Source organism: Aptenodytes forsteri, unplaced genomic scaffold, assembly GCF_000699145.1.
Source record: "Aptenodytes forsteri isolate BGI_AS27 unplaced genomic scaffold, ASM69914v1 Scaffold23, whole genome shotgun sequence".
Classification (NCBI taxonomy): domain Eukaryota; kingdom Metazoa; phylum Chordata; class Aves; order Sphenisciformes; family Spheniscidae; genus Aptenodytes; species Aptenodytes forsteri.
Genome location: NW_008796043.1, coordinates 4,878,393 through 4,902,522, shown reverse-complemented (window position 1 = coordinate 4,902,522; position 24,130 = coordinate 4,878,393). Strand labels below are relative to the sequence as shown.

General features: G+C 43.0%; 1 protein-coding gene across 1 annotated transcript in view; it reads right to left on the bottom strand.

Annotated features, from left to right (window-relative positions):
* Positions 1 to 24,130, bottom strand: part of KCTD1 (potassium channel tetramerization domain containing 1) — a 69,430-nt gene that overhangs the window by 3,289 nt on the left and 42,011 nt on the right. Inside the window, exons 4-5 of the mRNA XM_019473744.1 lie at positions 4,017 to 4,161; positions 1,380 to 1,685 (exon numbers count right to left, since the gene is read on the bottom strand). Of these exons, the coding sequence (XP_019329289.1) occupies positions 1,380 to 1,685; positions 4,017 to 4,161 (451 nt within the window). The remainder of the gene's footprint in view (positions 1 to 1,379; positions 1,686 to 4,016; positions 4,162 to 24,130) is intronic.

Genomic DNA, 24,130 nt, shown 5'->3' with positions numbered 1-24,130 from the left:
ACTAGATCAGGTTGCTCAGAGCCCCGTCCAACCTGACCTTGAATGTTTCCAGGGATGGGGCATCCACCACCTCTCTGGGCAACCTGTGCCAGTGCTTCACCACTCTAAGCGTAAAAAATTTCTTCCTTATATCTAGTCTAAATCTACCCTCTTTTAGTTTAAAACCATTACCCCTTGTCCTATTGCAACAGGCCTCTACTATGCCATAAAAAATTAGGAAAAACTGCTGAAAGAGGAGGGTCTTCCCTGACACCGCAGAAATGCATGGGTCCCTATTTGCAATAAGCAGTCGCGCCTTTGTTTTTGTTACCACAGCAAAGACAGGAAGACCGAACATGTTTTCTTCATCCAAAGTAAAAAGTATACGGTGATTTATTCAAGAAGTATTAGAGAGGTCTTTATCAAATGCAAAAGACCCGGGTAACACCGGAAAAAGGACACACTCATTTTTAACCACACCTGTGATAACTTCCCCCCCGCTGTACCCTTCACATTACACGCCTTGCCTGATAGTCTCGTTGAAGGGTCAAAATCCTCCTAGGATGTCACGGTTTGAAATATAGCAGAGGGGGCTGAGGCAAAGTCCCCTCTACGAGGGTAAGACTCAACAGATGCCTTCTCCTGTAGCTGCAGGCTGCTCCCTTCTCCAGAAATACTGGGTCCTGTTTCAGGAGGAAGGAGGAGGAAGAAGGAGGACGCTGGCTGTGTTCTCCCTCTGTGGAAGCGTGGCCCTCCTTTCAATAGCTAGCCAATGCTACTGTCCCATCGTCTCTTTCTCACATTAATTCCCCTTTCCCCTCACTTCTCACCTGTTACACCCAGAATAAGAGAGCGGGGCTTCACGTTTTTGCTCCTCTGTTCTTCCTATTTAGTTTCAGAGCTCCTGTGGACTCTGGCAAATCGGAACATCTCCGCTACCTTTCTCAGGTGAAGGGACAGCTCCTGATGCCCTCACAACAGGCTCTGTGGGGATGTGGCATCTTCCCTCCCTGGCTTGAGATGTCCCTGTGCCCTCTCATCAAGCCAGAAAACAATTTATAACAAGCAAGGCAAGGGACTGGAAGCAGGCTTGAACGGTTGCCCTATATTCAAATGTCAAAAAAACGTTTCTCCAAATATGCAATGTCTTTATATTGAGGCAAACATGTATCTCCTACAGCAGGTTTTTAACACTACTGTAGTTTGCTTGCAATGAGATTTGGCGATGACGTGTGCGAATTAAGTCAAGAAAGCAGCCCTGACCCATAGAAGTAAATAACTAGCTGAAAGCCTCCAGCTGATTTTGTTCACCAAAATGCTCCAGCGACAGGGAAGAGGGTCAACCCACTGGTACCTGGCCAGCAGGCTCCCTTCCAAAAAATGCATACGTGACTTCCTACCTGAACTGAGTTGAGGTGACAGTATCCGTTCAGTGGAAATCGGATGACATGCGTCGAGTCGTGATTCCAGCCGGCGTTGACAGAATTACACATCACGTCACCGATTTCTGGAAACACTTCTTCTATCAACGACTTATCGCCACTCAGTGTAATCCTCTCTCCAAGATCTGGGGCAACTCGCACCACCAGGCACTCACACGACTTTGAGAAGCGGCCACTCTCCCGGTCCTGTTTCCACCTTTCCATCTCTCCCAGCATGGGCTGAAGCTGGAAATACTTTGCTTCTTCATATAACAAACTGTAGTCCTGAAAGACACATATATTACTGTGCACAGTTAAGAAAGAGGCATTGCTAATGTGCCGCTTAATGTATACGGTTATTCAGGCTAACGCTGCTCTAGGTCTGGAACCCTTCAGACATAGTTCGTAATTATTGTGTAGGAAGGTGTAATAAAATAACAGTGCAAGCAAAAAATAACCATCAGCCACTTGAAACAGACTGGGTATAGCAGCACTCGTGAGGGGAGGGGGAGGCTATGCTTGCTCAACTCCCTCCTGCTATGGAATAATCCAGGCAAAAATCCCACTTTTCCCCGTATTTTATCCCCATAGTGATGTCATAGAATAATGACCTCATGGAACAGATGGAACAGAATTCAATCAGGATTCAGAAAATTCATCACTAGGATCCATCGCGTCTTACAGCAATACTAGCAGGCATTGTAACAGGTATAAGAATGTAAATGAGGGAGCCTGCAATGGTTCTTAGTGTAAAATGATTCAGATATTTGCATAATGGATTGCACATATTACTGCATTTTAAAAATTAAGTATTTTTTAATACCTCCCCATTTTGCCAACAGTATTGTTTACTACATCGTTTCAAATGCCAGCACAGAGAGAACACATTTCTAAGCATAGCCAGTACAGAAGTAATTTAGAACTGATGATCTGGAGTCTGTCTATTGCCATTTTTTGTTAAATTGAAAAAAAAAAAAAAAAAATCTTGTTTTTCTAGGTTTAAGAGCATAAGAGCATTTGGAAAATACAGAGAAAAGCAATATATGAGAACTAGGGAAGACGGAGGAATAGAATGACAACAAGAGAAGACTGCTAACAGTCAATATGGCCCTGAATTTGAGCTAGAAACCAAATACTCTATGAGAATGGGACACCTAAATCATGCTCAAAATGCTGCTTACATTTAACATGTAACAAAAAAGTCACCTAATCTATATATTTCTAAGAAACAAGTACCACTGTTCACTTTAAGCACCAATCTTTTGGACACCTTAAAGCATAACTGGGAAGGACACCCCTTCGAACATCATGTTGGTTGGGTGAGCTTACCAGGAGTTACATTTTTAATTTCAGCACAGCTACAGTATATTTATGTGTTTAAAAGGCTCTGCATATATAACTTCTTTATATTGCATGGAATGTGGCTTTTCCTTTTTTCTGCATTTCTGATTACCTTCAGGACGAACGCTGAGAGCAGCACAAAGCCATGCTAAGGCTTCAAAAGAGGGATATGATGCTTATCGGCTACTTCCAAACTCCCACATTATTCAGGTAGGTCTACCCTTGTCACGCACGGGAGCAGTAAGTATGCATCTCTAGCAGATGATTCAAAGGCTGCCGTAATATGGCTCTTGAACTCAACTTCACATCTATTATGCCCCAAATACCTGAAAATCTGTCTCAGGTGCGAGGGATTAAAGACTGCACACCAGCGTGAACTGCTCTAACCCTTCCCCATCACCTCTCCTGGTCAATCTGAATTGCTGTATTTCCTACGGTGAACTAATGGTGCAGCCAGCTACGCTGACATACATTCGTTAAGTAACGATAAGGATCTGTTCTGATGGCAACCGCGGTCTCCAGCACTCTCTTCGCTGACACCACATATACGCCCACATACCTACAAGCGGATAAACACAGAACATCACATGGAGTCTGAAACCCTACCTCTGTAGGCTAATATCTAACATGGTGAACTACCACAAATTTAATTTGTTATTAAAAAGAAAAAAAGCAGGCTCTTTAATAACATCTAAATAATGAACGTGGAACTGTTCAGCCCTGACTTCTCTAAAACTCCAAAATTAAACTTGCAATATGCGTTCAAGAGTCTGAAGGAGAAAATATTCTATGACTTAACGCTCAAATATTACCACGTGTGCAGTTTATTTTGTCAGTACTGTGATTCCCACACCATTCTCTGCATTTCAGTGTGGGAGTGGAAGCTGGAGCTGCTGCAATCAGAGGGGAAGCATAAAAGCAGATGAGAGGACAAATAATCAGCAAAGCTCACGAGCAGTCAGTTCCAGATTGTAACGTCCTTTCTGTCTCCATCAGCATCCTACGATATTTATTTTCCCTAGGTCAAACACGGCAAGGTTGCTCCATTATGCTATAGCCAGGAGGGGAAAATTTAAGATTGATGCCACTCTAGGAAAGGCTGACAGATGCCACTTTAGCAACCCCACACTTACTTTTGCCACGTACCTGAAATCAAACACCATACCCTAAAAGTCTGCCCCCCCCCGCCCCCGTCTAGGGCTCTGTTTTGACTACATGCCAGATACTTGCTTTACCAAGGCACATGCAAAACACCCAAGTCCCTTGAAATCTCACCTTGAAATCATCAGGAATGAGGAGTTTCGATGTCCTTAAAAAATTCAAGATATATCTGAACATCTGCCCATCTCTGTCGATGAAATAATGCTGCTTGAGACTGTCGAGGACAATGGGCTCCGTGCCATCGAAAAGCCGGCCGATTCTGGAGAGGAAACAAGAGGCGAGCGGCAGGGTCAGACCAAGCTCGGCTCAGCAGCCGCTCAAACGGCCTGACGCTGCAAAACCTCCTTGCGCCGACTTCACCGAAGCAGCTCTGCCGCTCCACTTCATATGAAAAGGGTTGGTTTCAAACCACAATTTAAGCTGGGTGTTTTCCAGTGTGGCCTCAGAAACTTAAGTAGCACAGGTCTGCTGGGGAGGTGGAGGGGGAAGCAGCTGGGGCAGGAGCCTCTCGCACCAGCCTTGCTGCCCAAATCGTGTCTCATGATATGACACCCCTTCAATGATTTTGGACATCTCTCCCCATCAGCAGACCCCATCCCCCTAGATGCACCAACCCCCTTGCCTGACTTCATTCTGCTTTCCAGGGGACTGCACGGTGAACCTGATTTAGTTTGGAAATTGCACTTGGGAAATGGGGTTTTTTGGTTGTTTGCTTGGGTTTTGTTTGTTTTTAAACCCAGTTCATTTTTTTGGATGCCATTTACTGCAACCAACACTTGGACAGGCACAACTGAGGGGGCAGCACACTGTGGGAATAAGAAGCTGGGGATACAAAGGCTATTTAGGTTTCAATGTGAGGTAACGATTTCACAGTAAAAATTAACTGTTTGTGGCAGGTATCAATTAGCACATACTAAAATAATCAGGAAAAAATGCTCAGTTTTGACAGAGACCACCCACCAACCACCAGAACCACACAGCCACCTAGAGAACCTCCGTCTGCCAACAGTTCTTGCAACATCAACTGCTGGGCGCACACACGTTTTCTAGACGTCTGCCCCACAAACCTGCTTTTGTTAGAGCAGCAGGAAGGGCTGAAAACTCCAAAGAAAAACCCCGCCAGAGTAACACGAAATACATGTTGTGTTTCTGCATTTGCAAAATGCTCCTGAGTCACCTGCAGTTTCCCAATGAAATCAGCAGGAGTAACTAGTAGGTTTGATTTTGTGCGCCTGTTTATACATCTGCACGTGCAATGTGGAAGTACTTTTTTGATTCTTTCCAACACCAGAACTGTAAACAAAATGGTCTCAAAATAGCTTCCTTGCGATACGTCACACGGACACTCTGCGTGAAATACCGACAATTTGGGATGCGATTTCAGGGCCTTGTCATAACCTGTTACATTCTGAAATACTCTGCAGATTCTGCATTTTCATTATTTTAATGAAAAGGCTCATTCGTATGTAGTTTTTGTCCCAATATAACCAATCTGTTTTGGGAAGCAGCACAGTAAAACCTCTGCAGGTTACTAAAGAGCATACAATAGCATCACCATACATCAGTATGGAGCTAGGGGACTAACAGGCACTTTTGTTCCCTGATCACGCTCAGTTTGTAGCATAGGTAAGGTACAACTCTGTCTTCTCACGAAAAGGATACAGCAAGCAAAACGAACAGTCATGGCGTACTATTTTTGTTATAAAAGAAGTGAAGAAACAACCATTCCCCACCACCGGTAGAAAAAAAAAAAAAGCCAAAAACTCAGAGGTGATCGGCCCTCCTGGCTGCACAAAGCGTCCCAGGCCAAGAGACACCCCATCCATCAGCCAGCAGAAGGGGATCTCCAGGAAAGGTTCAAGAGGCAAAAGACAGAAGTGGTTCCCAAAGAGGGGGAGACGGCAGGGCTTGCAGCTGGGTCTTGGGGAACTGCAGATGGACGGGGGCTCCAGGTGACCACATGACACTTCACACCCACAGCCATACACCCTCCCTTTGAAAATGGCACAGCCAACCCAAACGGAGTTTGAAGTGATGCCTGTACCCGCAGCAGGAACCTTGGTAGTACACCCGGTAATAAGTTGTGAACAGAATACAAGTCTCACATATTCTTTCTCACCAGCTGGGAGAGATGAAGACTAGGAAAGAAATAAAACCCCATTAACCTCAACTGGCCATTTACAATTCTGTAGGAAATGCCTGAATCAATTCAAGTCACATGAAATCTGTAACATATTTTGCAGAATGATCAGGTACAAAATATTTTTTTCAAAGTCATCCCTTAGAACAATTCAAGCTTTCTTCCTCAGATACTTGTTACTGCCTGCCCTGATGCTCAAAATTTAAGCTGTGACAGGCCTTATAATACAGGTTCCTTTCACTAGGTGGATGAGCAACATTTATGCCTAATATGGATGCTCTTGGCATTTAGAATTAATTTTCCCCTATACTCAAGCAAGTTGTCTTGGAATCTATCATGGAATCCACACACAAAATATATATATTTGGCCAAGTCAGTCATTACTGAAATGTATAATGGTAATTGGTTTCTGCAGCATTTTCCTAGTTCTAAATTACTACTATAATTACATATCTACCGCGTTCAGCTCTGGGGCCCCCAACATAAGAAGGACATGGAGCTGTTGGAGCGGGTCCAGAGGAAGGCCACAAAGATGATCAGAGGGCTGGAGCACCTCTCCTGTGAAGACAGGCTGAGAGAGTTGGGGGTGTTCAGCCTGGAGAAGAGAAGGCTCCGGGGAGACCTGATTGCAGCCTTCCAGTACCTGAAGGGGGCCCACAAGAAAGCTGGAGAGGGACTTTTTACAAGGGCATGTAGTGATAGGACAAGGGGTAATGGCTTTAAACTGAAAGAGGGTAGATTTAGATTAGATATAAGGAAAAGATTCTTCACTATGAGGGCGGTGAGGCACTGGAACAGCCCAGAGAAGTTGTGGTTGCCCCATCCCTGGAAATGTTCAAGGCCAGGTTGGACGGGGCTTTGAGCAACCTGGTCTAGTGGAAGGCGTGCCCGCCCATGGCAGGGAGGTTGGAACTAGATGATCTTTAAGGTCCCTTCCAACCCAAACCATTCTATGATTTTATGATTTTAAACCTCTAGGCTTTTTGTCTTCATTTTATTAACTGTTTAGGAGAAGAACAAGATAGTACCAGAGGATGGAGCCTTCTGACAAAACCATAATGCTGACAAGAGTGCACAACCATCAGGAGTGCTACCTGGGACCTGAAAGCCGTTGGGTCTGGGCTGGAAGAGTTAACAGAAAGTGCTACCTTAGTGCACTGCTGCTTTGCAGCAGCAGAAAAACCCAAGGAATTGCAAAGTCCCAATTCCCCTCCCATTCCCCCCCCAGGATCACTTTGCAATACACAACTGCACTTTCACATGTTAAAATAGCTTTGGAAGGGTAGACTCCCAGCAGAGAGACTTCTGTAAACAAAATTAAAGCCTTTTTCCTTTTCAGATGGAAAAATGTAGATTCCAGCTTCCTATATGTGGCCTCCAGGGAAAGACTTGAGATAATATGGGACCCAAATCTGGTGGCATGGTCCTTCTAAGCTGCATTTGCTACACCCATCAGGAGAGGAGATGGGGCTATGCCAGGATTTGGGGAACCACCACCGCCTTCACCCTCCAGCCTCCCCCTATACTCTTGGCTTCCTGGAAGCACAGTGGCAAGTTCTCTGCTGTGCCTCGCTTGGCAACTTTTCTATACAATAATATTTGAGTAACTCTCCTCCCTGTCACCCATAGCTCCGCTGTTACTCCTGCTCGGTCTGACACTGCAATTATCAATGCTTAAGAGACATCAATCCGCTGGCACGAGAAGGGATTGTTAAGTCATGTTTATTATAATTTCACTTCCCAAGAAAACCTGAAAGATGTTTTTCCCCATCTCCTTCTTGACAACGTTGGCCGATGATTGGCAAAGATAATTTTTTTTTAAAAATGACAAATATGTAACAGCTGAATGGATTGCCAAACAGGAAAGTGCTTTGAAGGAGGCTTGCAAAATAAGCTGATAATTATATGCAGAATTAGCTAAATATCAAGGGTAAAGGATAAAAAACTGTAGTCCATTTACAAGAAAATGTAGTTTTAATTAAATATTTCAGAAGTAACAGGCTGGAATTTTCTGTATATCAGGAAAATTAATGTCCCATGGGTTGAAAGCGCGACCTCCAATGGGTAATAATTAATGTCTGTGGCTTTAAGTATCATATTCCACTGTCAGAAATCAAACGCTTCAAGGGTTGAAAACATAACCAGTGGAAAACTCTGCTTCCATCAGAGAATTTGGTTTTACTTCAAGGACACAAAACAGGTACAGCCACAAGCCTGGTTTTAGTGGGGAGAAAACAACAGGACACGGAAGAGATCAGTGTTTTAATTCCGTAAAATACTACAGAGATGGACCCTTCTCCCCACAGACCAGCACTCCCATAACAGCGTTTCTAGACCAAAGAGCTAGCACGGGAAGATGACATTGCTTACAGGATTTCTCAAATTCTTCAGAAAGAAGTCCTGTTTGTCAAGTATAAAAATATACTCAGTCTGCAGCAAAACTGTATACATAGTGTAAGTGTTTATAACCTTGCTCTCTCAGTGTATAAATATTTATATATATTATTATACACATAAAGAGAAAGACTTCCCTTTAGTATATTCTGCCTCAGTTGAGAATTTGGGAAAGCAGCAATAATTAGGAACAAGATGGCAAATATTAATTAAACAAGTCAAATATTGCACATCTTTCTTAACACTAAGAAAAATGACACAGTTCTGCAGATTGTTTTAGTGGCTTCAGTAGACAGAGCTAAAGTTAGTCACTTTTGTAATCAAAGGGATACAAGGAACATGGAAAAGATGCAAGCTTTGATGTCTGCAAGCATGCAGAATATTGCATTACTTTCAATCTAAGGTAGAAATAAACCCTTCTTTTCTCAGAGAAAACAGAGATTCCTTATTATTTAATATATTCAGCATATTATTTTTCATACTGTTGTCATTATCAGAGGACACTACTAACTCAAAACTAACTGAAAATCTTTTGCAATAAACCATTTTCAAGAGTTCTAAGCTGTCAGCTTTCCCTGCTCTCTGTGTCTTTCGCAGAACAACATCAAAGGGAGAAAAACTCCCGGTGTGAAGCCCTTTTAATAACCCGGCAGAGGGAACCGTGCAGCAGCAGGAGCATCGGCAATGCCCTGGCACCCGCAATCCCGCGTCCCCGTGCTCCCGCAAGCCCGCGCTAACGGCGGGGCAAGTAACTGCCTGGGACTCCACCGAGGCTGGATATTCAGCAGCTGGCAAGGGGCAAAGTACTCATGAAAACACATCTCCCTCCCTCCAATAATGAATGACATGGCAAAGAAAAAGTGTTTCAGTTGAAATCTTACTCACCTGGTCGGAGCCACTGTGGCAAAGTGAGTAGGGGTTTGGCCCTTAAAAGGATAAGTGAATGCAAGTTTTATTATCACATCATTATATTTATGTGGCTAATGGGAATGCTTATTTAACACTCTGGGGTGTGCGGAGAGTGAGCTGGAATAGGCTTTTACTTTTTTTTCTCTGAGACTTTTTAGTCCACGTTGTCCTTATTAATTTCTTTTCATTTTCTTTTACTGAGTGCTCAAAGGCAATTTGCATAAGAGCCCATTATAAATTAGATCTATTAAATGGTATGCTCATCTCATGGCTATTTAATTTTACTTCCTCGTATGTCTAAATTACATAATTTTGCACTGTCCCCTAGAAGCTAGTACATTTGAAGAGGTATCCACACCAGGGACAAATGCTGTCCTACCCAAATAAAGAACGATGAGGTTTCTATTCTTTTTTCAGAGGACCATTATGACGGTAACAACCTGCTCTTCTTTTTTTAATACCTCACATCATTTGGATCCACAGTAACCAAATACCTAGCAATCTTTATAACTCTGCATAACAAAAGTTGGCTCATAAACATGATATAACAGAATACGTTTGCAATTTTCAGGAACATATATTATGAAAACCACATTTTAACCAAATACCCTGTTGTAATCTCTTGCTCTCAGTGCTATTATAATTTGTTCTTATCTCATCCTCCTTACATTTAATTTAAGGTTTCATGTCCATGAGTCTCAGGAATTCCTTGGCACAGACAGTTCCTACATTATCAGAAGAGGCATGAATACAATGATTATAAAGCAAAGGTAACAGGGGAAAAATGTATTAAAACCTAAAATCTCATTAAACCTTCTATAGAAAAGGTATTTATATAGAGGCCAAAATAAAAGAGCAAGAAGGATGTACGGGAGGAGGTATTAAAACACCAGTTCTTATGAGATTTAAAAGAAAATGTTACATGGCATTTTAAAGAACAGATAAATCCCAGATACCAAGTAGAAGGATGTCAAACCTTTGTGGAAATATTTGCTAAAGATTAAAGAACTGAATCATTTACATGGAGATCATTTCAAACATCTTAAGATTGTTATTCGAGCATGGAAGCAAAAGAAAAGGTAAGGGCAAGCTCAGAGGGCCAATAAAACATTTAGAAGAAATTGAGATAGACAAGAAGTGGTAAATAGTCTTAAATGCAGAGTAAAGCATGTGAGGAGCAGATGGGAAGGATCTGAAATGATGAGTCGGGTGGTACCGTCAGGGAACACATAGGAGACCAAAAAAAAAAAAAAAAAAGAAACATGGGATTTTGGGATTTGCTATAACCTGCCTGATCAGAGGCAGCACCAGGAGCAGAGATGAAAGCAAATCAGATGTATTACAAAATGAACTAATAGTCATTGGATCTAACCCACATGGACAAACTGACACATTAACTGGAAAAGAATAAATTGCACAACACTGTGTAGTCATGTTGCAGGAATGCTACCTACACGAGACCTAACTATGGCTTTCTACGACGCAGATGAGCATAGAGATGATGAGACGTGTAAGTAAACGACAGCCGAACAAAAGAGGATATATGGGTCACGGGAAACATTGGGGTGAACTAAAAAATGGATGGCTAAGGCTCCAGAAGTCAATAGCAACACCCTAACCTCTGTTTGCCTGAAAAGGAAGTTTTTCCAAGAAAAATTAAACCCTGTATTTTCCCTGCTAAACAGGTGATCTAGCTACCTAGGAGATTCACACCAGAAGTAGTAATTACACTATCAAATACAGCTAATACAGGAACTGCCCCGATGTACATAACATACTGGTTGACAGCCTTATGGTGGGTGCAGGGTGCCTGAATGTCCAACAGAAGTAGACCAAAAAACGTAGGCTCTGTCACAGCCTTCTCCCAGGATGTTCAAACCCCCATTCCCAAACTCAGGACTGTCATCCACCCAGACCCAAATGGCACGTGTAGAAACGCTGACATTTTAGGAAAGAAAGGAATAAATAGTTGGGATGGGGTGTCAAGAGCTGGCGACTCATGTCCAGAAAACTATATATGTGGACAGATAGAAACCATCTCCCACATCACAGGATGGCAGCAAGGGTGAGGCCAGGAGAGCACTATCCCCAGGACTGCGGATGACAGGCCGGGGAGTTTCTGTTTACCATATACCTTCTCTCTCTTCTCTGGTATACCAAAGAGATACAGACAGATAAGAGGAACAGGCTGCAACCCAAATCTCCATCATTTCACACAAGGCTGGGCAGGTAAGTGCTTTAAAAGCAATTTCAATACCGTGGCAGCCAAACCTCCTGAACCTCTAGGCTGCGTTACAGGCTTCAGATGTGGCTGAGGGGTGTCTGTCCTCTGCTCTCCAGCTGTTCCCCCACCCCAAACCAGGATCCTCATCCCCGCAATCCCCATCACTTTTGACAAAGTGAGGTTCCTCCATCTGACAGACACTGAAGTTGATGACACTTCCCAAGACATCCCGTCTATCCCTGACCCTCACAGTTTTGCTTGTCTCCAGACACCAAGCACTCCCTCAAGCCCTTTGGGTACCATACAGACCCATCTCCAGAAAACCTAAGTCTTGCAATCCCAAAACAGGCTGTTCCTTCAGCCAGACCACTATCTACAGAGTGGTACCACAGCCCCTCTCTTCCTCTAGGACCCTGAGACACCTCTCCGACCGGCCGGCTCTCTGATTGACCCACCCTGCATGCCAAGTCAAGGAGACTCAGAGCAGGGGAGGAAGCTGCAGATACCTGCCGCCGTCCCTCTCACCACGAGAGGTGTTTTGCTTCAGCCATTTGTGAGGACATCAGGCAATGAGCAGCTACACACAACGGCTCGCCTGCACACCCGCTGCTCCATAGCCGCAGCTTGACCACCAGTATTTTATGCTTTACGACACCATCTCTCCTTGCGCTTTTTTTTCAGGCTCGCTCACGCACTGGATATACTGAAGAGCAGACGGCAAGCCTCTAAGCCCCACATCTCCTACAGTGTTTGGTATCTTGCAAGTAAGTCCTTAAAAACTTTTTAGTTTTCCAGAGCATATCAAAACCACTTTTCCTAAAATCATTTAAAGCAATGAAATGTTAAATCAATTATTCATGCAAATACTTTTTCCATCTCTGTTTTTTGTAACCAAGTTTTCTTGGCAATGATAACATTTCACAGAAAAATTAACAAATATTCTCTTTGCTTGCCAAGATAATTTTACTAAGCTTGAATCCAATTTCATTGAGGTATGTTATTTATGTTTTATCTTGAGGGAAGCTGCCTATTAAGTTAGTAGCAACCGTGTCCTTTTGCTTATGACACGGTTATTACCAAGTTATCAGGAGTACCTTTAAGTTATTAGGGTGCAATGACAAATTAAGTACTTTGCGTCATAATTAGCTAATAACTTTTGAATTATATTTTAATCATGTTTAAGATGGCCAGGTTTGCTGTGAGTACAGATAATGAAGGATATGAGCAGAACCTGAGTGTTTATTGTTCAATACCAAAAGCCAGAAAGTAGCTAAACCGGTGGATGCAACAACATCCCAAAGGCCATGACAATCTATATATTCAGAACACTGAACCCCTTCGCAGGCAGCAATGTAAAAAAAGTAGGACTTGTGTCTCGGGATCATGTTTAAGTAAAAAGCAAAAATATATCAGCTCCAACCCACTCTCCTTTGAGCCTATCAATTTTTCTTAAAAAAAGACATTAGCAATACCCATCTTCAAATCCCCATCGATAAACCTGTAAATGCAGATTCCACAAAGAGAGAACACTGTTAAAGCAACTTAGAAAAAGCTACCAGAGCCATTTCCCTTTCAAAAAATCTGGATGTTGGAAAAAAACCCAAACAACCAACAAAAAAATCTTCTCAGAATGGGGAAATTCTTTGATGTATTCCTTCATACATCAAGTTTGCCCCTCAGCTTTCACAAATTTCATTCAAACCACTATTAGCTCTCAGTATTTCCTCTGTACCCTCGAGAAGACTCAGCATCAAAAATCCATGTACAAATGAGCTTTAGCTTTCACAAATTTCATTCAAACCACTATTAGCTCTCAGCTCTGTACCCTCGCCCTCGAGAAGACTCAGCATCAAAAATCCATGTACTGGATTTCCACGTACACAAACACTGGAAATTAGGAAACACTCTGAGATTCTCCATGAAATCCCTTAGAAAAGTAGCAGCAAAATGAGTTCTGGATCCAAAACCAACAGATACCCCAGTTAAGCACATATATGCTATGTGAGAAGCGCTGTGATATCACTAACTCTGCCCCTTTCCAGGATGTTACTTTGGGAACCAGGCATCACATTTCATTATGCCTGGAGCCCGTGCCCCTGTAAACGACAATCATTGCAATGAAACCATAACGAATCAAGCTTTCCAAGATCTTCACAACTCTGACTACTTAGCCAGAAATCCTGTCTATGTTGTTCTGTTAACTGCTGCCTCCTCCAAGAGAAAGGACAACACGTTTCCATAGGCACGACAAGAACACACTTGCCCTTCCCTTTGCAAGAGTTGCACAGACTCCTCCTGCGTTGCAGCCCATAAAGGCAAGAAATTGTACAACTAACCTCTGCGTGCTGTACGGGGGATCCTATGGGGAAAGAGGCCACTTCTACATTAAAGCCTAAGTAAAAGCTTCTCATTAATGAATAAAATTCAGAGAGAGAAAGTGCTTCTAAAACCTTTAGCTGTTAACTATGGCGAGCCTGTATCCCCAGAAAACGCCATCCTCCAGAGCCCAGAATGGAATGAAGTATTCCCAAACATCCTCGCTCCTCTGCTCTCAATAAATACCCGTGAAAGTCACTTGCAAAGTTCGTAACATCCTTCTCAAGTGCAGTTCACGCAGAGGACAACAATTTGCTACTGCTAGCTTGTGCAGCAGAAGCCTGTAAAACAGATTAACAGGTTTCAGCCCTGCTGCTGAACTTGGGCTCGGACTGTCACAAGACAAATTTGCCAGGAAAGGTGGAAAGGATGTTCAGCCTGCTTTTTTAAAGCCCTGCAAGAACAGACAAAGGAAAAAAATACACATATAAAGAACGTCATTAAGGTAGTCAAAACAAGCTTCACGAGTTAAGATATGTCAGATATTAGAGACACTCCTGCAACTTTCATTTGCAAACTTCCCTCTGCACTTTAGACTTGGTCTTTAATGACCTACTGTTTTCTGACAGCGCCCTCAATCCAGGCAGCACGTGATCTGGGGAGAAGCCAGGGTTGTAGAGTGTAGCAGGCTGTTGCCCATGGGACCCCCGCTTCATCTGTTGGAGGAGTAGGAGAAGGTCTAACGGATAAGGAAGGGGTTTCAGGAAGGGAACGCAGGTAAGGCTGATGGGGGCTGCCCTGGAGAAATGAACTCTGTCCAAGCGTGTGTCAGATTTCCTGCACGATGCTACCACTAAGCGTGCCTGCCTTATCTTTTGAGTTCCTTTGAATGAAGCAAGAAGGTACTAGACTAAAGAATGCTGCAAAGAAAGCATGCAGGAATGACTTTTCAGAACAGGACTCCAATAATATGCAGAAAATACAACCCAAGGACACATGCTGAACTGTGAGGAGGAACAGGAGCTGCTGATGACCTGTTTATTAATTAAGCACCACATCCCTCTGTGCACAGCAGCAGGTAATCATGTATTGGAGATGGTATTACTACACATACACCATGAAGATGACAAACTAAGGTCATCCTGGCTGCCCTAATAATGTTTTCCTATAAAGCTGACTTTAATTGCAAAGAGAAAAGCTGCAAGGCCAGCTATACAATAACACATTTATTATACTTCTCTTGAACATTTGTGTTTCTCTTTACTATTTAGCACACCTGCTCACAGATTCCTCCACCTAGACCGAAAATGGTACTTCCAAGCTAACATTCTAGATTATAAATTCTTTGAGAAAGGCAATCCAGATAGCATGAGAGCATACACAACAGAGGCAACTAAGATGGGGGTGTTATGAGCACAGAATTTAGTATGAGAAACAAAGGACCGTACACTGCTCTTGTTTTGGTTAACTCTGACTTATATACATTACAGTTACATTGCTGTGATTCTTAGTGTGGACACACACATGTGCCTACATAGAGAGACATGTTTATACCCGTATAACTCATTCCCATACATTTACATGTTTAACTGCTTCCATGCTAGAGGTTGAAATGATTTAAGCATTTCAGTAACTAGGAAAATCACACCATTAACCAAATCAGTTAATACAAAACCTGTGCGCTAATCAGTTAAGAGGACAGGAAAGTCCACCTAAAACAGCTTAGACAGTGGCTCTGAGCAATAAATAACGCTTAATGCATAGGTTACAAATGCCAAAGTCACGCCTGCACATTCTGCTGGTGGTGGGGGTGATAAAAAGCACACAGATAACATTATTTCCATTGACAAACTTTACATATACAAAACAGCGGCTTTATTGTTTATTAAATTAGATGCTGTCATGGTGTAATCATCCCTGCAGCCATACCAAACCCAACAGTATGGCAGATGTATTTCTGTGGAGGAGGTAAAGAGAGAAGAAAGGAAGAGAACTGAGATACAGTACAGAAGCAATATAGCCCCATAAATAATGGTGGAAGGAATAATTAATCCACGTATGTGAAAACAGATGCTATAATTGCAGCCAGTGAAATCCTCAAAAATACCACATGACAAAACTAAATGTTACAACATGATGCCTTTAATACATGACAGCCAGGATGTGATTCAGCTGCTTAAGCACAGGTGGCTGGTGCCACTTGAGATGCTCTAGGGCATCTCTGGGACTCCCAAAGGGCTGGGGGATGGCACAGGGACACTACTGCAGACTCCTGCCCTCCTGGAGCAGCCACAAGAGTCCAGGCTGGGACCATGCACGGGCACTAGCTGCCCATGTTAAGGCAAACATATCCCACTCACAAAATGACCAGAAACTAACTGTACTGAAATCTATATATTAAACACAGTTTAACACTGTTCTTCCTAGATACTCATTTCAATGGAAAACTAGGCTTTATTAAATAAAAAATAACAAATTTATATGATATGAAGTTGCGAGCAATAGTTTGCAGTGCTCCTAAAATGCACGGGAATCTGTAACGTTTTTAATCTAAGTGCTGTTTTACCCTGCAATTCAGGTTACCCTCACACAGAGGGGCTGACTGTTCTCTAGCTTCTTCCCGAGATGCAGCTTTACCAGAGGAAATACAGAAGAGTGCCATCCGAAGTCGTATGACACTGCAAGTGTGTTAGGGTCGCCGTTTCCTAAATGCAGGCAGTCAGCCTCAAGTATTTTAGCAGGGTGCTGAAGTGAGCTGACTCTAGGATTGAGCTACAGCCAATGGGCAGACACAGACACCGAGGGAGGGCAGCCCAGCCCAGGCCAGCCCACCTACACGGGACTGGATCTCGTTCCACGTACGCCTCGTGCACCGCTTCACTGGTGATCGCACAGCTGAAAAATTACGACAGCTCTGTCATGTAGCAACTAATAAATTCTGAATGCAGGCAAACAAACGGGAAACGATCTGTGGAGAAACAGTCAAATAAGCATAACTCCATCAGTCTGAAGGATTTACAACAGTGAGGATATAGATCTTACCTCTGTTGTGATCTTCCTGGTAGAAACCAGCACAGCCCAACAGCCAAAATTCCCCTGTGGCAATTCCAGCCTGCTAATAAACAAGAAGTTGCCTACCAAGCTGAGCACTGCTTTTAAACTAGCAGAAAGATGGTGATCATGGAGCAGCCTACTGCTTGAGTTTGTACGTTTTCATTCTCTCATTCACTTAATTTTGAAGCCTTTCTCTAAAAAGACAGAACCGAATTTAACTACAGTTGGATTAAAAAAGGAAAAAAAAAACCCATTGCCTAAGGGTCTTTCTATACAGCATCTGCCCTTGTCCCCAGACACTGGTACCACCGCACAACTCTTGTATCAGTAGATTAAGTTGCAGCTTGCACTAACTAATGACTGGTACTGAAAAAAACCCTGATCAACAACCAACACAGGTATGTATGCCAAAAGGCTATGACTCTGCTACCAACAAGAAGAAGAAAAAAGCTAACATTTTAGTGAGAAAAATCCTGAATTTCAAAACTACAGTTTTTCAGAATAATGCAGGTTCCAATACATGTTCAAGGAGAGAAAACTGTTTCAAAAAGGTCTCTTCCTCTCTGTGCTTGCTGAAAATAAAACATGTTACAACAACCTTGCATTACCCCCTCCACTTGTGTAGCTACTTAATACCAATACCTTTTGCTCTGCATCTGAATGTAATAAAATTTTAATTTAGCAGAAATCCAGGTGTTTTGGCAGATTTCTGATTTTTTTTCTCTTGCGTCACCAAAAGGCATAGATATAATTGTTTTCTACTATCTTTACAGGAGATCTACAGAACCACATTATCGAAAGGTGCAGAAGCCTGAAAATAGTTTGGGGTAATCAAGAGCTGCACTGTTTCATCAAAGCTCTCCACCCCCATCTCTCCAGAAGCCGCCGATGTTACAATAAACAGTTTGGGGCTACGGGAACATTCTCATTATTTTCCATTACCTTCCTAAAGAACTACTTTTTGAGAGTTTACAAGCAGGCAGAATCCAATTAACACAATGAAAGGAAAGGATCTAGAGAAAGAGAATATCTTAAAACAACCAAATCTGACTATGGAGCTGGACCATCAAACTGTATTCTCTTGCTAACCGCCACATGCACGAAAGTCTGTATTTATTTGCATCAAACAGTCCCATGATGGAAACCTACAGTGCAGTCCTTGGCCACTTGCTTTTGCACAGCTTTTCTTCCCCCAGTGTATACCACAAGATGCCTACCAAAAAAATCACAGGAGGTGAAATGGCCCTGGGTGCCCAGTTGTGAAGCAGCAGGCAGAACCTGCTGCTGAGCACCAGCTTCGTGATGGGTTTTAACAGGAGGGAGAAGGCACCTGAGGTCAGATTGGGCTCCGATATTACCACTGATACTGCAGCGATACAGTCAACAGAAAAGCAGCAAGAGGACTGAGATTTGCTTGCAGCTGCCCCTGTCAGATCTTTGCCCTAAGCCCTACTGTATCCATAAGCCCCACTCCATCCCTGCATCCAGCACCCCACCCAGAGCTCCAGCCGCAGCGGGCGGCAGCAGCGCAAGCACACGAGTGATCTTTGCCACCTCTAACTGCCACCAGCCGATACCTACCTGCTTGGATGTTAAAAGACCTCTGGCAGAGATATGCCCCGGGGATTTACACTGCTGTAAGGAAGGAAGGAGTCTGCCATATCTACGCCAGTAGTGCACAGGCAGTTAGCGACAGCTTCGCAGGGATCGGTGAGAAGTGTTGACCAAGACTTGAGCCTCATAACAGGCTGTCAAAAGGAAGTGGTATTTCTCCACTACGCTTCAAGGGCTGGTTGATCTTCACGGAAAATCCTCTGCTAAACAATACTGAGGGGTACAGAAACAGCCACTGTATGATTGCAGACAGCAGCTCAGACTTCTTTGCAGGATCAAAGTCAGACAAGACATGTTTGCTCCTTAGAGTCTGTGAACACGGCCAACATTAAATTCCACATCTGATTTTGGGAGCACATAACTGGCTTATTATTTGTTATCACTGGACGCTTAGATAAGACAAAGAAGGTGTTTCACCTCAGTCTCTGAAGCAGGGAAAGCTGACAGGAACGCATTTCTGCCGGCTGAACCGCGCAGAGTCACTTCTTACCACGGGGACCAGCTCTCCCCTGCACTACCCGCCCTCCCAGCCCTGCCCTGCCATGCCATGCCGCCACAAGTGTGTTGTTACTACGGCAGAATAGTATTAGGACAGCAATGAGGAAAATAAACTCTCTCTGCTATGATGGATGTGCCCTCATTTCAGACGTACATTTAGTCAGCATGTGCTACAACAAACTTGACCTTTACTGGGACTAGATTTCACTGACCCTGTTTTTTTCAGGACCTCACCCCATTTATTTTGTTCTGTCTGCAGCCTCTGCAATTTCCAGCTGACAAAGCTTTCATCACCGCTCACATTTCCCAGCGGAAGCACGCTGCAAAGAAAAATATTCAGGCATGCAAGGCCAAGGGACAGTCGCCTTCCTGTGGTCCTTCATAGCAACAGAAAGGGCCCTTGGAAGAAATGCTCCCGGAGGAGCTGCGGCCAAGCTGTCCCGATCGGGAACAGCCCAGCATGCCCCGGCAGAGCTTCTGCAGGCTCGGGGACAGGCTTGGAGAACAACATGACTAATTTTTTTCTTTGAATGAGAACTGCGCTATCAGCTTTATGCTTTTTGCATGGTACAGAAGCCTGTTATATGTTCTTCATCACTCCTAGGGCCCTTCATGTTTGTCATGTTTTCAGGACTTCGTTAATACGGAGAAGGAAGGACGACTCACACCTCTGATTTAACTACTTAGCATTTTAATAGGAAATAAAGTGACCCACATGGAAGCTAAATGCAATTGAAAGTTGCAGCCATACCAGCTGTTTCTATTTTCAAGCCGATGCTTTGTGCCTTGTAATGATACCAGACAAGCAGCGACTTCCAATAGCATCCTTTTCACCCTTCCTTTTGTTGAGCCTCCTGAAGAGAGAAGCATGAAACATACCTGATTAGGGCTTTTATTTCTACTTCCCAAGCGGGGAATTAAATGCTCACCTGGAGCTGGACCTCTGCGGGTCCAGAGAGCAGCATCCATTCAGTTTCGGAGAGCTATACCATTAATCCAAAGCGGAAGCAGGAACGTGCAATTGTAGCTCTGCTGATGAGTTTATCGGGGTTAGCTACTAAGCAAGAAAGGGCCAGTATGAAGGGCATGGCCCAAGGCCCAGCTTTATGAGACAACAATATTAGAAGCTGGGAAAATGAGAATGCCTGATACAAAGCGGAGCCTCCAAATACGCTTTAGCTACAGAAAGCAGCAGTTTTTCCTCCTATTCCTTTCCTGTGAGTTAGGTCTTCCATGGGGGGGAAATACAAGCAGGGACGTAGCTTTCCTGCCACCGTTCCCCCAGCTTACATGTTCCTAGAATAGCATTTATCACCACTTCCCTACTCGTGTGTTTCCTTCACACTGAAAAGACGGACACTATCACGGGGTTTTCCTCTGTGGCAGCATGCTGGAGCCAACGCGACTCCCTACAGCATTACTGCAGCGGGGCTAGAAACAGGCATGAGCAGGGATACGGCACACCACCTTCGAAAGATTTTGGAAGGCCAGAGGGAAGATTAACACTCAGGGGAGCTTATTCACAGGAGAAGCTGGTAAAGTAAAATTAAACCTTAATATTCTGCAAAGGATGAGGACCTTGTTTTTGAGAACGTTAGCAAGACATGACAAAAATCCATTTAAAAGTCAGGCACTGGTATATCAGGAGCCAATCATGATGGACAGCAAAATGTTTTGAAAAACTAGAAGAGGAAAATAAATACAGTCTACATGTTTGAAGAGTATACATGCTAACTGTCTGCTTTTCATATGCTTGATGGTGACTTCAGTCATATGCAGCTGTATCCACAGCACTTGGAGAACAAGCAAATCATCTTACTGTTTCAAACAGAACATGAGCAGTTTCATGTGACAGGCTCCAAGTATAAAATTGAAAAAAAAAATACATTTTTCTAAAACGCTGAAATTATACTGCTAGTAAACTAGAACTTCATAGCAAAAGTGAATAAACACTAGCTTTTGAGGCTGGAGAAATTACCATCATGGTGTTATCTAATCTCTCCCCAGAAGTCAAGAATTATGACTAAACCCTTCCAACACAGATATAGCCTGAAATTCTATGTCAGAAATACGTCCAATTGCATTTGGCAACACTTCGTCAAGAGAGAGGCTGACTATAATTGGATGAATATTTGAAGTGCTTCATTATTCATGTAGGAAGGCTAGGTAAAAAGTGTTTTGTAGTCCCAAGACACTGGAGGGTGTGCGTTATTGGGTAATAACCAATTAGGAATGTTGACAGCGCTCTGCCTTTAGGATCACCCTGGCCAACAAAGCACCTGGGTGTATGTTGTTGTGCAAAGGCACACACCCACTGCCTACTGCTCAGTTTATTTAAGCAAACCCTTCACCAGAGGAAATGGAGGACACCCCAAAGGATGTGCGTTTGACAACTGAGTTGCATTCAAAAATACTGCTTCTTCATTCTTCCCTTTTCCCTCCAAAAATACATTTTTTCAACAGCTCTTCTGAATTATTGATACTACTGGTTATTGGAAACAAATCTGATTTTTTCTCTGTTTTATTGCACATAATCTACCAAAGAGCAACATTATTATTATTATCATCCTTATTATTTGCAGTAAGGAAACACAGACAGCAGAAGATCAACTCCTAACCACATAATCTGGTAAAAAACACCACTGTGCCATTAAGTAAATACTGCAAACTCAGAACAACAGAAATCAAAGATCTTCCTTTCATGCTAGTCTAAGAAGAACATACGAATCATTCGTACAGGCATGCAAAAGATTTAAAAAAACTTCAGTGTTTAAAAACTAACAGTTCTGACACTTGCTCACAAGAACCAGAAATTCAACACCAATTCAGCTCATGATAGAGCAGTCCAACCCTTTCACTACCTCCCAAAACAAGGCTAGAATGCATTGATGGTACAAACACCGATTTTTCTTTCCTCCTTTATTTTCTTTATCATTGTAATGCAAAAAAAATCTGAAAGTTTGTATTCTGATTGAAAGCAAAGCAATTTTGTATGAGATGCCCAACAGGGCTTTCATACCCACAAAAGAAACATTCAAAACTTTTCCTGAATGATTTGCTTGTTTCAAACATGTAAAATATGAATTCCATTTGTTATAAGTAGGAACATATCAGTTTTTCTGCAGCTCTCATTTTCTGGCTTGTATTTAGCCTGTCCTGTGGCACTGAGAGTACTGCAGCATTTTCTCTGAATTCCCCTGATTGCCACCTCACCCTCTCCCCCATGTATCACAGACAATGATGTTTTGATGAAGCATCACGCACGGGCCCTCAAGATAATGGATTCAATGGGATACACTTAAAAGATCATTTTTCTCTTTTGTATTGACTGCTTGCGCTGCTCTAAGACAGGAAGGGCTTTCATTTTTTATGTAAGCTGTAAGACCCCGAGGGCCCTCTAAACTGTTTAAGAGGGATCAATTTTCAGATGGGTAGAAGGGGCCCGGCAGACCTTCACGGTTTGGAACGCCTTCTTCCCCTCGGATTGCTGACAAGTTTGGGCAAACCTAAAACCAGCTCCCAGCAGAGCCGCTCTCTGGCAGGGCAGCGCTTCCTACTGTTTAGGATTTGTGGTTAGCATTCGCACAGAACTATAATTTATAGTATGCATACAGGGAACAAAATAAGAAAAAAAAAGTTTCACAGAAGCAAAATAATCACTACCGCTGATGGAGATAAACAGCAATAGAGCTGCTAAGCAAAGCAGTCCTTGGCACTGGTGTAGCGGCAGGAAACCATTACCCCGTGACAAGGGTTTAATACACTGACATCGCTGCAATTACATCCAGGCAACCTAACAAAACAAATTCATTGTATGGCAGAAAATATTTCCAATTCAACATTGCAACATTTATTTTTTAATTACAGCACAAAGAAGGCTTTTGGGGTGTGGAAGGACGTAATCCATCATTTGCTCTGAAGTGACACACTTATGGCAAATGCTGTGTATTATAACTTTCTATGCCACAATAAGTAACTACAAGCAATTTCTTAGGCAAGGAATGCAAAGGGTTTGGGTGTGGTCCTGGGAGATGCTGCTTATCCCTCCATCTCCCTCCGTGTCAGTGGGAGCCGAAGGCAAGCCACATGTTGCTGCACTGGGACTTCAATCACTCCTGTTTCACGCGTGTGTCACACAGCTCATGACAGCTCTCTACCTGCAACGTGCCTCATATGAAAAGAGTTTTTACCGTTCAAATATGGCCTGCGCGAGAACACAAATACAATTTTTAATTAAAAGGAATGGTATTTTAATAGGTCACTTAAAGAACAATTATGTCTACCATTTGACTGACAGGCATGTCACATTTTAACATGAAAATCCCACTGGGGTTTAAGAGATAGAATTAATCTTTATCTTTATAAATTGATGAACTACTGAGGTATACCCCATTGCATTTAATACTGCTATGCTCAACCACCTCACCTTATGAACAAAACCCCTGTAATCTTTCTATTACTTTCCCCTTTCACCTTCTTAATCCTTCACAAACAGAAAGTTAATTCATGGAAACGAATTGCCAGTGTTGCTCCCCTTCACCGAGTGCCTGTTCTGCAAAATGCAGCGGTGTGTAGAAATATAAGAGACAGGTCTTCAGTAATTAGCTTGGGTACCAGATGCGGCACAGCTGAGTTAGCTGGAAGCAGGATAAACGAGTCCAGGTGGAGTGTTGCACTATATTGCTTTGAGCATCTGAACTAGCCCAAGTGTCTACGCACATGGCACTGCACAGTGGAAGGATGGGGTGGGAAGGTGACCATGAGACCACTGCTTTCCTAAAGGTGTGCCCCTACAAGGCATGCCACAAGAAGTAGCTACAAGCTCATCTTAAATACTTTCAAACTGTTGGAGGAGCCCCCCAGTTCTCTGAAGCAGGCAGAAAGTGCCTAGAAAATTGTCCAAATGAGGTGTAGAGACAACTGTGCTGGAAGAGTCCTACAGATCCAAGCTAATGTACACATCACAGCTGGAAATAGTTTACTTTTATTATCGATTCAAAGACTCAATGAAATAGATCAATATCAATGAGCCTCAGAGCATCCTTCCAACTGATGTCACTAAGTGTGAAAGCATCATCT